The sequence below is a fragment of the Aulostomus chinensis genome, chromosome 5 (genome assembly GCF_037954235.1).
Source record: "Aulostomus chinensis isolate RoL2024-O1b breed Wild chromosome 5, RoL_Achi_v1.0, whole genome shotgun sequence".
Classification (NCBI taxonomy): Eukaryota; Metazoa; Chordata; class Actinopteri; order Syngnathiformes; family Aulostomidae; genus Aulostomus; species Aulostomus chinensis.
In genome coordinates, this window is record NC_141324.1 from 7680159 (window position 1) to 7696419 (window position 16261).

Sequence of the window (16261 nt, forward strand, 5' to 3'; positions counted from 1 at the left end):
TTAGGACTCATTACTACATAACTCTCCATCACAACATCTTTAAAAAATAAATCACAGCACTTCAGAGTGTCTCTGTTACACACACACACACACACACACACACACACACACACACACACGTGTGCACTCACATACCCACTCACTATTCCCTGTAGATGTCTGTCTGGTTTCTGGTCCAGCCTGAACCACCAGAGAGTGTTGCAACACTGAACAGACTCAGCTGTGACCTCTCTGTTCACTCATGGGAAGTCACGATGACAGATGAGGTTTACATTTCTTTATTTATTTTCAGGTTTTTAGATGTTGCATTGACCTTGTTAATGTTTTAAAATTTCCAATTGGCGCAGTGAAGACTCCCAAAGATACTATTCATCCAATGAGCAGGGAGTCCTAATCCATAAAGCCTTTCTCCATTAACGCAAATATATAAATCCCACATTTACATGGATACTCTGTCAGTCACACACTCACATTGTAAACAATATTCTTTTTTTTGTCTTTGTGAGCTCATCATCGTGGGTTGAAGCGCTACGTTTTAGCTGCTTGAAAGATGACTCAATCTTCACGTTCTTATTTCCACAAAAGCCTTCCACATTTGCATATTTACATGACTGTCCAGTATATCATTGTGCCAGATGACAGTATAAAATAGATTGATTTTGTATTTCTGGTTTCCTTCAACATTTAAAAAATACAAATTAGGCAGTTTAGAACATGTTTGTTCTTTCTTTCAAAGTATGTATGTATATGGGTGACCTTGGGGGTGGCCTGGCTCGGAGGTAGTGTAGCCATCTAGCAACCGAAGGGTCACTGGTTCGATCCTCACTTCCCCCGGTGACCATGTCGAAGTGTCCTTTAGCAAGATACTGAGCCCCTAATTGCTCCTGATGGTCCTGCGGGGACTGGCGATCCGTCCAGGGTGAACCCTGCCTCTCAACCAGCGTGAGATGGGATAGGCTCCAGGCCCCCGCCCCAGCGGGTTTGTAAGCACATTCAAAGCTGATGCTTTGAATGCTAAATGTATGTCTGTGATTTCCCCCTGCAGGTGCCTTCATGCTCCCGTACTTCATCATGTTGGTGTTCTGCGGCATTCCTCTCTTCTTCCTCGAGCTCTCTTTTGGGCAGTTTGCCAGCCTTGGATGTCTCGGAGTCTGGAAGATCAGTCCTATGTTCAAAGGCATGTGTGTGTGTGTGTTTGTGTAATTTTTAATACTGTATTAATCAAGGTGTCAGTCTGAATACATGCACATGTCGAGCTGAGAATGTTTATGATCAAGGCAGCTACGTCAAAAATTTACAGGGGCGGACAATGGTCGGCCATGCTTGCAATAAGTAGTTTTATTCATTCATTTTTTTTTTTATTCATTTTCTCAACATCACAACTTAATTATTGCACTATGATTAAAACTGTTTCCTGGTAATCACATGGGATACCGTCTCAAGAAACTGGCTCTTTGTTTTCCTTAGATAAGCAGATCAGATCATTAACCTTTAGGCTAATTGGATACTCTAAATTTTCTGTAGGCGTGGCTGTGAGTGTGAACAGTTGTCTGTCTCTATGTGTTGGCCCTGTGATGGACTGGCGATTGTTTAGGGTGAACCCCGCCTCTCGCCCGAAGGCTGCTGCGAGAGGCTCCAGCCCCCCTGCAACCCTTAACAGGATAAGCGGTAGAAAATGGATGGATGTATGGATAATTAACCCAGGAAAATTTGAATTGCAGTAACAGTTATTCTGCTCTTTATCTCAAGCAAACTGCCTTTTCTTCAAGACAACAACATAATTTAGCTGCTATTTCCATGATGTAGCCTGTTAGCACAGCAAAACAAGCCTTATCATGAGACAGCAAAGCAATCAAAAAGCGATGACAGGCATGGTTGTTCTCAGCTTTTGTAGGTAAAAGATGTGTTATTGATATCACTATCATGATTCTCATGCTACCTATGCTTCCTCTCCTCCTCCCCCACAGGTGTGGGCTATGGCATGATGGTGGTGTCCACCTACATTGGGATCTATTACAATGTGGTTATATGCATTGCCTTCTACTACTTTTTCATGTCCATGACAAACTTGCTGCCGTGGACATACTGCAACAACCCCTGGAACACGCCGGACTGCAGCGGCGTGGTCAGCAACCACCTCAACAATAGCCTGGCTAATGCAACCAACAGCCTGGTATCCGGTGTCACTGAGGTTGTCAACCGCACCAAAAGGACAAGCCCCAGTGAGGAGTACTGGAAGTAAGTCCTTGAAGGACATTATAAGCATCAACACTCCCATGCTTCACATGGGGGCATTTCACCAGCTCCACCAGCTCAAGGGAGGGCTCTTAGGAGACTGACGCGGGATACTCTGAGTTCTCCTGGTCAGGAAAAAAATATAACCATTAATTAGCTTAAAAAAACAACCTGTTGTTTTCTCAAGATAACAAGATAAATTAACCATTTTTCACAAGAAAATAAGCCTTCTTAAGATTTAAAAATGAATTACAAGCATGACTTTTCTAAGGTTCCACAGGTAAGTGGGGTGTGTGGTTTTTTTTTTTTTTCATCATAACATATTAATATTTTAAAATATTCCAATACATCATGCAGGAGGTTTCCGATAAAATCATTCACCTGCTGTAAAGGTTGTATTTTCGTTTTCCACCATAAGGCCAGTTAAAGCATACCAGTTACAGCTCATTCAGACACCCACAGTACAGTTGTGGCACCGTAATCTTCAAATTAGGAGCTGCAGATAAAACATATCTACTGCTTCTTTAATTCAGTTGCAAGGTAAAGACTTTCATACCGAAGAGTGTAGAAGCAGCCGATGCTGGTTGACTGAAAGAATGACTTGAATCTTGAAGTATTAGAAACATGAGGCATCAATAATGGAGCAACACAGCAGAGCCCATGCTGTATTCATGAAAATCAACTCAGGAAACAGTGTCAGCACATGTCTTTTGGTCTCCGTGAAGATGACACATACAAGTTTGTCGTTTTAAGGAATATGACACTTTGTCAGTGCAGAAAAGTGAAGAAATTTGAAAAGACAAACAACTCCAGACTTAAAGATATTGTGCCTGTGTTTTTATCTCTCTCCTACAGACACTATGTGCTGAACATCTCTGACGACATTGGCAACTTTGGAGAATTACGCCTCCCTATCCTGGGCTGCCTGGCTGTGTCCTGGTGTGTCGTCTTTCTCTGTCTCATCAGGGGTGTCAAATCTTCTGGAAAGGTCATTCACGTATTCATGCACATTCATTTTAGCATAGAGACATCCAGCATACTGTGCCAAACTTATACACAAGTTTCCATAGGCTTTTACCTAACACTTGAAGGGCATTTGCCATGATGTGTGTGTGTGTGTGTGTGTGTGTGTGTGTGTGTGTGTGTGTGTGTGTGTGTGTGTGCAATCCCAGGTGGTTTACTTCACAGCCACTTTCCCATATCTTGTTTTGACCATCCTGTTCATCCGTGGTATCACCCTGGACGGAGCCATTAATGGCATCAAGTACTACCTGACTCCACAGTGGCAGAAGGTCCTCGATGCAAAGGTATTTTCTAATAGAAACAAAAAAAGAAGGTGAATATATTACAAGTAAATATGCAACAAAACGGACTCCCCATCTACTACATCTGAATATGTGTTTTCAAGGTGTGGGGCGATGCTGCATCGCAGATTTTCTACTCCCTGGGATGTGCTTGGGGTGGTCTCATTACCATGGCATCTTATAACAAGTTCCACAACAACTGTTTCAGGTACTTTTATGAAATATAAACATTTTATTCCTAAAGTGACGATTCACCCAAAAATTGTAGTTTTGCTATTCAAATATTTAAAAATTAATTATTTTCCCTCCCTCTTTTGTGACTCCAGAATGCTAAAAGAACCATAATCTCTATTTAGCATGAAGCTAACGGTGACTGACACCTAAAAACAACTGAGCTGCCCACAAAATTCATTCTTAAGCCAAATATAAACAAGCCATAGCACTTTTGTTATGGTTCTTGTTTCATTTGTTGCTGCTGTGTACTTGAGTTTTTAAATGGATGTATTTTGATACACTTTTGTTGTTGCTCGTCTTCTTTCTGCATACTGGAGCCAGGAGTAATGCAGGAGGGAGAAACTCTCTTTGGATTTATGAGTACTTCAAGGATATTTTTTCAAATAGTATCTCTTTAAAGCAACAGCTAAATATGTTTCAAAACAAACTTGTTTCCATTTTTTGAAGAGACATACTGTAGATTGGAGGACCGACGCCTTGTTCTGAAGCTAGCAGACGCTGAATTTAGCTTAGCTTAGTTTAGTGTGATGATGAGAAACAGAGGGGAGAAAGAAAAAAACATTCCTTGGTCCAAAAATTAAAATATTTGTCTACCACAACTTTTATTGCTAGTTGTTTAGAATATTCAATTTGGTCATGGTTAGTGTTCATATAAGTTTTTTATTTCCCTGTTACATTTTCAGGTGTTGTACTCAAGAAATATTACGAAGCATAAAGCTGGATAAAGAGGATGTGGATTACTCTGAATGATGGTCGTTGGTGTTTCGAATTTTAGCCGTCACTCACCATTAGCTTCACAAAGCCAATGAGAAGTTAGTCAGGAGGGAAAAATATCTTCGTGAGCTCAAGAAACCTGTTTTTAAGTAACCTCAAAGGCAAAATATACATTTTGATGATTTTTCTTTTAACCAGACAAGATTTTGTTTTAACAGTTTTCAAGGTTCTGCTCCGCAGTATCTTAGTTGGTGTTTTTTGAAAAGAATTTCTTCTTGTCCTAACTGGCTGATCACTGCTGCTGCAAATTTACTGATGGACAGTGGTATTAATCTTCTCATCCAACTTGCAACAATTAGAAAAAAAAAAAAAACTAAAACTAAAACTATTCCCAACCAATATGAGCTATTGTCAAAGACAAAATGTGGTAGAAACAACTTGATGATGACATAACTTATACACTTGGATTTTGAGAAATATATTTGAATGTTTTTGATGTTTTAACTCTGGTGCCAGCTGTGGGCCAGAGGTGTAATGTTTTTCAGGTTGTCCATACATACATCTCATTCATTAAAAAGGTAGAAATGCCTTTTGGGATTTCAGGTTAGGCATAAACATCCACTGGGACTCCATGATGATCTGAAACAATTTTGGTGGGCAAATCTCCTGAACTGTAACAAGCACAACTTATGAAGGAATACAGCAGCAACAGTATTTCTAGCTCGAACCTAATTGTGTACTTAAATCTGAGGTTGTCAAGTGTTGAGCCTCCTGTCTCTGCCTGTGAGAATATAACACCATTTCATTCAGCATCAGGCTACATTTCTGTAGCGTTGCTGCCACTCTGTTCTGAGAAATTGGTTGTGGTGCAAAAAGATGAAAAGTAAAGAAGGTGAGGAAGGCGAGACACCAAAGGTGTCAATATGTGGCACCAGAGCAGCTAGTAAGAGAGGGAAAGTATAAGACGAACTGTTGAGTTGAGGTTTTGCTGGCCAGGTGAGTCAATTCTAAAGAAGGAAATGTTGGGAGGAGCAGGTTAAAGTAGAGAGGAGCCGGCTTCACAATCATGGGCGTAGGAGCGGAAATTGAGATAAGGTTAAACAGAGATAGTAGGGGAAACACCAAAGGACACTGAGGAGAGGGTTATGATAGAGGAAAGGGGTATAGAGGAGCAGATAAGGTGGGGACAAAATGGCATTTGTCCACACATGCTGACAGAGCGAGGGCATCAGGGGGTTAGAGGAGGAGGAGGGCTGAGGGTGTCCTTCATTCCTCTGCCAGGAGCTTGAGTTTGTGCTATCTGCACCCACAGCTGCCTAATCAGCTTGTGTTCTGTAACTCCGTCCCGGTGGAGCTGTTCTCTGCACACCTGTAACAGCATCAACTGATGTACACCAGCAGGTGCAGGACAGAGGAAGGACCCCCTGGTTTTTGGTACCTGAGAAAGAGATGGCAATCAGTGTTAGAAAACCACTTTGAGAATGGGAAACGTGAGGAAACCAAATCATCTTTTTTACAAATATTCCAAATCTATGCCTGTGAAAAATGTCACTTCTTAAATGAATGATTAATGCACTGATACAGTCACATAGTAATACATGGTTTTAAATCTTGTTGTATAGTGTGTAAAGCTGAGTGACTGTAGACGAAAAAACGACCAAGCCTCTACCCCAACCACCTGTCAATAAAGCATTAACAAACGTGTAAAACGCTGACACTGCTTTTTCTGTATTAAGTTGTTATGAAGCAGGTAAAATTAGAATTTTCAAGATACCCAAAACTTTGACTTTGTTTGAACCAAAAAAATTAGTACATTCTTGTAAACATTGGACTTCTTGACACTGACTCGTCAGTTATTGAGATTCATCAATAATCAATTATTAATCGATTGTTGGGTGGTGCTGAAGGGACTGACTCCATTGATGTCCATACAAAGCCCCTTTCACACTGCACCAAAAACGTGGGTCAACACGGGTTTCTCGGCACTCTGAAAGGGTCGACTCGGCATTTCGACCCACGTCGACCGACTCACTAAGCGACTTGGGTGTGTAGCGGCTCGGCTCGCCTGCAGTGTGAAAAAGACAACCCGCGTCGTCTCAGGTTTCACGCGACCTTCCTGTCGCATCCTGATTTTGTCACTGTGCCGCCTGTCAGGCTTCACCTGTAGTTTCTTCGGCTCCCTTCCAGATGAGCCAAAAACTCCATCCTCCTTCGTTGCTTTAGCACTCAGACATTTTCCAATCTGCGTCGAGTTTGTATGCTTTGAAAAAGAGACAACATTGCAACGCACGCAACGACAACGCTAACGTTCGACTCGGTGACGTCCATGTTGTTGTTCGTTTACCTCTCGGTGTTCCAGCGCACGTTTATTTGTAATGATGACGTTGTCAGCGCGATGACGTACGAGCGAGAAAAACACAGGCACGCAGCCTCACAGCAGGAGTTCAGACCCGAGCAAACGCAAGTCCAAAAACCCACGTTGACATGCGTTTTTCAGTGTGAAAAGGGTATAAGAAACACATAACAGCACTTCAGAAACACATGCAGCTCAAGTTTACCTGAGATCTCGGACCTTTGTTAGATCTGGCAACTTTATATGCTGTTGATCTGCTGATGCTCTATTTATCACTGTTGCGTCTCAACTCTCACTGGGGTATGCAAACGCCATCCCATCTCCCATTTAAGGGCACGTTTTTGGAAATCCTCATATAAACCATCCTCCCCAGAGTCACACGAAAAAAGATGGATCCCCCAGCCCTCCTTGTGTGTATTCGGGAGCTGAGACCCACAGAGACCAGCAGACTGCTAGTTAGCTTGGCACGGTGAATAGTAATGTATGGGCTGTGTCGTACTTTACCATGAAATAACTGTATTTTTTAATTTGATTCATAGCTGAACAACTTTCCTGACAGGGTAGCAGTGATTTGACGCGGCACCTCAAAGCTTTTGGCTAATAAAACAAAATATTTTGTTTGATTGTGAATTCCATGCCTCCATTTGTAATTCCTTGTCAAACTACTCTGGTTGATTTAGTGAACGTATAACGTAAGTAGTATAATCAGTATAGTCAACTGCCCAGAAAGTAATAATGTAAAAAAAAGGGAATTACTTTTGAATGAAAGTAGCAAGTAATGTGGAGTACATTACATTTTGGAATTAACTTTTCAAACTCTGTATCCCAGTGATTCACATCTGTCCGTTTATTTAATGCTCCGTATGTTTTCCTTTTCTCACAGAGACAGCATCATCATCAGTATAACCAACTGTGCGACCAGCGTCTATGCCGGCTTTGTCATTTTCTCCATCTTGGGCTTCATGGCGCACCACCTGAACGTCCCGGTGTCGGAGGTCGCTGACCATGGCCCAGGGCTAGCTTTTGTGGCCTACCCAGAAGCCCTCACTCTTCTGCCCATTTCTCCTCTCTGGTCCCTGCTCTTCTTCTTCATGCTCATCCTGCTGGGACTGGGAACTCAGGTGAGGCAGGGAAGCTTTACACTACACATATACTCAAACCTAATTCTGTCAATCCTAATGCAGTAAATTATTGCCTCAGTGTAACTCTATATATATATATATATATATATAGAGAGAGAGAGAGAGAGAGAGAGAGAGAGAGAGAGAGAGAGAGAGAGAGCAGTATATACATGTCATAGAGTTGGTTGGCAACCCTACCATTAGCTTCAAGCTAAATATTCGTGGCTCACTCTTTTTGCATTCTTGTATCATGCAGGAGGCAAAGGTGTTTTTGTAAGCTCCAGATATCTATTATTTAGTATTTTAAAGGCAAAAAGCACTTTTTGTAGGCTGTATCACTTTAATGCACATTATTCATTAAAGTTAAAAATAATATCCTGTTATGTGGAAACATGTTAAGCTCCATAGAAGCAGACATCATGCTTGGTTGATTGATTTTGTTGGGTTCCCATCTCTGAAGCAAGTGTGTTGTAAGTGTTACCATTGACAGCTCTGTTTCCAGGGTTGGGAGTGTGTCCATGATGTAAGAACAACTGTCAAAACTCATGCCTCATCCAATTTAATCCATGGACCCTTCAGTAATTCTCACTGGCGCTTCTTTTAGTTCTGTTTGCTGGAGACTCTGGTGACGGCTATTGTTGACGAGATTGGTACAGACTGGATCATCCGACGGAAGACCATAGTCACGCTGTCGGTGGCCATTGCAGGATTCTTACTGGGAGTACCACTAACCACACAGGTAAGGCCTGAACAAATGCCTGTGCCTCTGTGCCTTCAAAAGATACTCATGGAGATGCAGTTTAGACTCCTGTGTTTCTGTCTGCAGGCAGGAATCTACTGGTTACTCCTGATGGACAACTATGCTGCCAGCTTCTCCCTGGTCATCATCTCCTGCATTATGTGCATCTGTATCATGTATATTTATGGTAAGCAGGAAGGCAGGGTGTGTTTCCTTGCACTCAAAATTTTATTGTGTGGCGTTTTACAGTAAAGGAACCATTTTGCATGTGTCTGGATCCATCACCAATAAATGCTTGAGGTCTGAGTCAAGCAAGAATGGAACAAAGAATGAAGGAGGGTAAAGGTTCAAAGAGGAGTTTCTTGAATCCAAAAAATGTTTAGTCTAAAAAGTCAAAGTAAACAATTTTTAAATAATTTTGAGCAGCAAAAATAGTTATTTTCTGTAGCAAAAAATGTTACAATAATATGGTTCACTTTTCAGAGGAGTGTATTTTCATGATAACTTTAAAAAATGTCGTTATTGTACAAACACAAGAACAAACAGAAATGCAAGTGTGACATTTTTTACATTTAAGACAGTTTTTTTCACCCCACTCCCTCTTCTAACCAGTCTCACCCACCAGCCCCCGCAGCCACAAAGTGTAGAAACATAAGCAGGAAAGTATGACAGGATGCATATGTGCCTAAAAACATCACACATGTTGAATGACACACAATCATAAAATACATTCAATATGTATTTGAAAAAAAAAACTCACAAAAATGTATGAAAAAAATCAATTACATTAAAATGAGCGGTCGTATAGAGAAAAATTTGAAGAAGAAATAGAAGTAAAAATAATAATTGCTCCACATAACTATTACAAAGACCAAAAAAAATGTTATGTTGCAACAATTACTCAAAAATGTTATGGGGTCCAAAATGTTGGTAACATTTACATTGAAGCAAGTCTACTTAAAAACTGTTGAGGATCTCTGAGCCAATAGCATGAACACACTGATGTCATGTGATATCTATGTGTGGTCAGGGTAAGAGTTTAGAGTGGAGGTCAGAACCTATACCAGCCAAGACAGCCCAAAGAGGGCGAAGCAGAAGCACATACACAGGAGGAGAGGATCTGTCGCGAGTGTTTTCACTTTGGATGCCACTCTCTTGATTGCAGGTCACAGGAACTACTTCAAAGATGTTGAGATGATGCTGGGCTTTCCCCCTCCCCTCTTCTTCAAAGTCTGCTGGAGATTCATCTCGCCTGTCATTATTTCTGTAAGTCAACACACATGCACCCCAGACCAACTCAACATATCGCTGACATATTTAGGAATCTGACCTACATTTCAGTTTCATCAACACTAATCTGTTTGGCTACTGTTGGCTTTGTTTCCAATTCAAACCTCTGAAAGCAAATCTTTCTGACTGGGAAATGGACACATGCTGCCGCTATCAATGCTTTTTCCCAAGCAGACGTATTAGTCCACTAAGCTGCTGGGCAGACCAAGAAAATCATTGTTGTGGATTACTGGTCAGATTTCAGGCACTTTTGTTCTCTTTCATTTCATCACTCGGCTGAATGCGGGTTCTCCAGTGCCTCTGCTAGAAATGTGACTAAAGCTCACTGCTTTTGGCTACAAACAAAAGTCTGTTGGGCTCCAGTCTACACTATTATTGTTTCACCTGCACCAAGTCAATTAGAGAGGTTGTTTTTTTTTACCTTTTATTACTAATTTTGTTGTGAACTTGTATTTCTTTAGTCTTGTTTAAATTTCATGCATGAATAATACATTTTAGTGTTATAGCCTAGAGTTATAGAGCTGTTTCCATCCATCCATTTTCTATACAGCTTCTCTGTTAAGGGTTGTTGGGGGGGTGGGGGGGCTGGAGCCTATGCCAGCTGACATTGGGCGAGAGGCGGGGTTCATCCTGGACGTCACCAGTCCGTCTAAGGGCCATCGGGGGCAATTAGGGGTTCAGTATCTTGTTCAGGGATACTTCGACGTGGCGAGCAGGGAAGTGAGGAACGAACCAACGATCCTTCGGTTGCTAGTTGGCCATTCTACCTCCACGCCATGCTGCCCCCTGTTATAGAGCTATTTGTCACTGACAAGTCTCAGTTTAAATGTTTTCATGAGCAGCTGTCAGCCTATTATTCACTTGTTTCTCTTTCACCCCTGTAGTTCATCCTGATCTTCACAGTGATTCAGTACAAGCCCATCACCTACAATGACTATGTGTATCCTGGCTGGTCCCTCGCCATCGGTTTCGCCATGGCTTTGTCCTCAGTGGTCTGCATACCCATCTACGCCCTCTACAAAATCTCCAGGTCCCCAGGAGCCACCTTCAGAGAGGTAAGGCACCCTGAAAAGTTCAGGCCTCTGTCACATCTAAGCTTTCAAATTGAAACGAGAACACTTTAACCCTTTAAGCATAAGGCAAAGAAAGGTTGCCTCCACAAAGTATACACTCTCTGAATCTTACACCAAAAATAATAATCTCAATTAGTTTTTAATCATTTCTAACATCACATGCACATTATATATGCCTCAGAACCTGCAACACGTAACCCATTTAAACACCAAATTGATGTTAACTAGGAAAAGTATGACAGAAGCTTCGACTAGTTAGATGTTCATTACCTCAAGACTGACTCATTAACCCATACTAACAGTTAATCTGAGGTTTCGCAGTTTTCTTGACTTGGATTTTAGTTTTTTCTGAAAATTGCTTTGCAGACTAAAAGGTATTTTCAACGAAGTTATCAATGCAGTATCAAGATTCATGAGCAATGACCACTCAACGGAATTCATTATCTAGAGTTAATTATTCTGCCACATCCTCGTACGAAACAATCATTGCGACCTAATTCCCATGTGGATATCCTTGAGGTGATGCTAGTCACCCTCATTACCCCCAGCTGTTCCTCATCAGCAAACCAATATTTAAACTGTACTCACCATTAGCCCCTACATCATTAGCTCCAAGCTTGGCACATCCCAGCACCACCCAAGCAGCAGGGCCCTTTAAGGCCCATCTCTCTCTCTCTCTCTCTCTCTCTCTCTCTCTCTCCCCCCCCCCCTCCCTCCCTCCCTCCCTCCCCCACACTCACTCTCTTGCTATTATTTCAATCAGACCTCAGCTCCTCCTACAGTAGCAGGGCCTCTCCTGCGATCCTTATCAACCTCGTCCTGAGCACCCAGACAGACATGGGACATACTGCAGTACTAAAAATACTGATATGAATACTACTTATACTAATACTAGTACTAAGGGTGGCTGCCCGAGCCTCTTTAGGTCTGTAGCCTCCTCTGGCAGCAGCATCAGTCAGGGATCTAGGAGGAGGAGAAAGCACAAAGACTGGGAAGAAGTCATGTTAGTAGCAAACATGTATGGGATATGAATGAGAACAAAAGGAGAGAGAAGCCCTGTGCATCATGGGAGAGGCCCTGGCTGTCTAGTCTGGAGTAGTTTTTTTTTTTTGGGGGGGGGGGGGTTTAATTACTGTTACCTTAAAGGACTGTGGAATGTAACCAACTAGGCTGATTGGATTCTCTAAATTGACCCTAGGTATCACAGTGAGTATGAATGGTTGTTCGTCTCTGTATGTTGGCCCTGCGATGGACTGGTGACCTGTCCAGGGTGAACCCCACCTCTCACCCGTTGACGCTGGGATAGGCTCCAGCCCCCATCCCCCCGACCCTTAACAGGAATAAGCTAAAGAAAATGGATGGATGGATGGATGGAATGTAACCAGATAAAGCAACAAACTGATCATATTTACTAAAATGGATTAGAATACATGATATGATAGAGGTGCTAACTCAGGGTAAATTGTCTTAAAGCTGGAATGGGGTCAAAGAGGTGGGTTGATGGTCAGGGTCAGGTATAAATGCTGAGAAAGATTTTCTCAGAAAACATCGAAACCCCACACTTTGGAAAAGTCATGGACCGAGAGGCTTGTTCTGGTTATTTAAATAGAATTATTTGCAGGGCGGCACAGTGGGTGATTGTTTCTGTATTTCTCTGAGTCACAAGGTAGTGATGGGGGGTGGCGGCAAAGTAGTGCAGTGGTTCACACTGTCGCCTCACAGCTACAAGGTTCCGGGGTCCCGCCCCGGCTTGGGCACGGGGTCTTTCTGTGTGAGTCTGCATGTTCTCCCTGTTCCTGCTGGGTTCTCTCTGGTACTCCAGCTTCCTCCACAGTCCAAAGACATCAAGAGGGACCAGGTTAATCCAGACTCTAAATTGACCGTAGGCGTGGCTGGGAGAGCCAATGGTTGTCTGTCTCTATGTGTTGGCCCTGCCATGGACTGGTGACCTGTCCAGGGTGAACCCCGCCTCTCTGTGTTCCCTCCCTTTTTATCCAGCTCTTTATCACAGCCATTTGTCTCTTTGTCTTTCCGTCTCAGCGGTTGAAGAACGCCTGCCGACCACATCCAAAGTGGGGTCCAGCCCTGAAGGAGCACCGGACAGGCCGCTATGCCCCCATGGCCTCTGAAGACACTGTGGAGGTGCGCCCCCTCAAGGAGAAAGAGGAGTTGAAGGAAGAGCTGAGAGAGGAGGAGAAGGAGAGGAAGGATGAGATCAGCCTCACCATCCAAGGAAGCAACGGCTCCACCAACACACACAACAACCCCAACCCGAGTGCATAGACAGTGGCAGCAGCCCACTCTGTCAAGTGCTACTGTCACCATCCCCCCTCCCCCCTTCTCCCCCATCCTCACCCCACTTTCCTGCAGTCTTCTGTGGGGGAGATCCTATTCGCTGGAGACCTTTACATATTGTAAGGGCTTATTATATCTATCCTAATCTCTTCTATCTAGCAGTCTTTAGAAACGAAGACAAAAAAAAGAAAGGAAAAAAAGTGGGTCATCGTCCAAATGATTTGTGTGTATGTTAGTGTGTGTGGGTGCGTTGTTAATTTGTACCACATAATTTAATAATGCAGTTTGTTTTTCCTTTCTTTCTTTTTTGGAAACTTGTAAATGTCATCTTCTTATGCAGTTAAAGGTACAGTAGATTGTGAAGCTGCATGTGTTTGTTTTGTATATGCAGCAGCATAGAGACACACACTGTTCTCCTTGACTCTGTTAGCTGGGCCTGTTTGGGATTTTCTAGAGGCAGCGCCAGTGGTTTGACAGCTGGAGACTAGAGGAGGAAGCTGAACCGTGCCTGTTCTGGCCATTTACTGTGTGGGATGAAGCTGAAATATATGGAAATAGGCTCAATTATATAGCCAGAAAAAAAGAGGGGGATGCACTCATTCACACCGATACACTCATCATACACATTTTACAGCACACAGTGACCTCAAACTTAGTTGATCTCAGCTTAAAACTAATCCTGTTGTTTTTTATGCTGCTTCTTCTGTAAGGAATTTACACAGAACACAAAAGTTTTACAAACCCCCAAGATGGCAATTGGCATGGTGGATTTTCCGTGGAAATGTTCGCCATTTATGTTTCTCTGCACTAAAGCTGCTTAAACTGAGTTCTGTGTTCACATGCACACACACACACACACACACACACACACACACACACACACACACACACACACACACACATACTCTATATTAGGGTTGACTTTTTTGACAGCAGAGATACCAGTGCCCATTTCTCAGGGTCCAGGCGACGTTACACTTTGTTGACTCGTACTCAGATGGCCCAAGGTGGCCTAGGGACAAAAACCACTTGAACAATCTTGCTGACTGTAAACACCAACACATACACACTTGCACATACATACAGAAAACAAGTGGATGCAACTCTGTGTATAGAAGTGCCATCGCTTTTTAAGTCTTCCAGGCATTCGTTTTTCAGTGAAATGCAACTTGGGATGTGGTTCTAGGAAGGAGAGTGTGAACTAACAGAGGTAGCTACTGAAAGCATCACAGGTGTGTAACTTGGTGTCGTTGTCATAGCGTCGTCGTCTGTGTCTCCTTGGGTTGTAGCAATCTGCCCCAGTAAGGCATGTTACCAAAAGCATTACCTAAGATACCTGAGTTTTTGGTAACATATATACACATTTTATATATATATATATATATATATATATATATATATATATATATATATATATATATATATATATATATATATATATATATATATATATATATATATATACATATATATGTATAATTATAATAATGATTATTTGGAACCTTAAATGTATTTTCTTGAGGCTCTTAACCAAGCTGTACTGAGATGGAGAGACAGACAGCCGAGAGATGCAACTCATTTTCAGAAACAACAGGCATCCTAAATGAATTATGTATTTTAAATGTAGCTGTATAGTATTGTTCTCTAGAAATAATCCTCCTTTCTAACTCCAACTATTGTAAAGTCTAAAGATAGGATATGTTGATTTTGTACAAAATGAAAACTACGGAATCTTGATTAGCCGGACTTAACCATTTCTTAGTGACTTGATTCGTTCGTTGTCCTGAGGTCAGGTGTGATACAATAGAGAGGAGTCTCCTCAGCAAACAGTGTTGGGTCACCTGAACATGATAAAATGTTTCCACAGCAGCCATTTTGACATGAACCGTAGGTACACACAGGCGAAACTACTGACATTAGCAATGTTCTATTTGGGTCGAGATCCTTAGTTAATGGTGTTTGTGACGTCTGCATTTACCCATAACAGAGACAACAACATGTCCCTTGAGGGTAAAACGATGACTTGCTCTCTTTATTAATTCAACGTGCAACAGAAAAACAGAAAAAGTCCTAAAAGCTGCCGTATAGCGTGATGAACAGCCAACAAACCGATAGAGAATCCAGCACTGTTTTTAGAAGCTGCAGAACTTAAAACTGAGAGGAGAAAGAAAGAACCAAGGGCTGACACGCTGACTACTACGTGATAGAAATGACTGGAGCAGAAAACATCCGATGTCCCTGGATTGTGATGGGCCTGTTAGAAAGCGAAATGACCTGGACTGATAGAGCATGGTCTACCTTGACTGGAAAGCACTTCATGGTGTCGCCTATTGTTCAGTGAAACCTCAGGTAATGTTAGCTGTAGTCAGCAAGCTTGCTAACTTAGCCTCCAGCTAACATTGTTCCTGGGATAGCCTCACTAATCAGTAACAGTCCTTTTTCAGTGATAGAGTGAAGATTTTGTCTGACACATCTATATTTTGAGGGACAGACAGAGACTTAAATTGGTTCTATAGCCTGTTGGAGGCTCATCCCACTACACAGCAGCTATTATATATTTACCCTGTTCTTACTTGTCACACAGACAGTCAAAGTCAATGAAAGCGATGAATTGTGTTCTCTGGATTACTCCCTCTGTTACTTGGAACTTGTCAAAATGGATGCTGTGAAAAAAGCCAATAGGAAGATTTATGCAGTCAAGAAACAGAAGACACTGGGGAGAAGTGGTGGAAGCAGCAGTCTGTACACTGAACAAACGGATCACATCTGTGCCACATGTTGTTTTTTTGTTGTTTTTGTTCTTTTTTATATTTCCAACCTATTATGCTTTGTTGGACACCTGCTCAGGTGAAGGTGAAATGTTTTAGCTTCACGGGCAGGGAGGATTTGGTGGATCGTGCTGT

The 16261-nt window shown here is 42.2% G+C and overlaps 1 protein-coding gene across 4 annotated transcripts in view; it reads left to right on the forward strand.

The window, feature by feature from the left end:
- Positions 1 to 14740, forward strand: part of slc6a9 (solute carrier family 6 member 9) — an 89107-nt gene extending 74367 nt beyond the window's left edge. For all 4 annotated transcript variants that reach the window (XM_086202846.1, XM_086202845.1, XM_086202847.1 and 1 more), the window contains 11 exons: positions 1046 to 1177; positions 1968 to 2238; positions 3091 to 3223; positions 3408 to 3542; positions 3644 to 3747; positions 7724 to 7961; positions 8566 to 8700; positions 8788 to 8887; positions 9866 to 9966; positions 10875 to 11045; positions 13104 to 14740. In XM_086202846.1, coding sequence (XP_086058972.1) covers positions 1046 to 1177; positions 1968 to 2238; positions 3091 to 3223; positions 3408 to 3542; positions 3644 to 3747; positions 7724 to 7961; positions 8566 to 8700; positions 8788 to 8887; positions 9866 to 9966; positions 10875 to 11045; positions 13104 to 13346 — 1763 coding nt within the window. In that variant the 3' untranslated portion in view covers positions 13347 to 14740. The remainder of the gene's footprint in view (positions 1 to 1045; positions 1178 to 1967; positions 2239 to 3090; positions 3224 to 3407; positions 3543 to 3643; positions 3748 to 7723; positions 7962 to 8565; positions 8701 to 8787; positions 8888 to 9865; positions 9967 to 10874; positions 11046 to 13103) is intronic.
- Positions 14741 to 16261: the final 1521 nt, after the last annotated feature.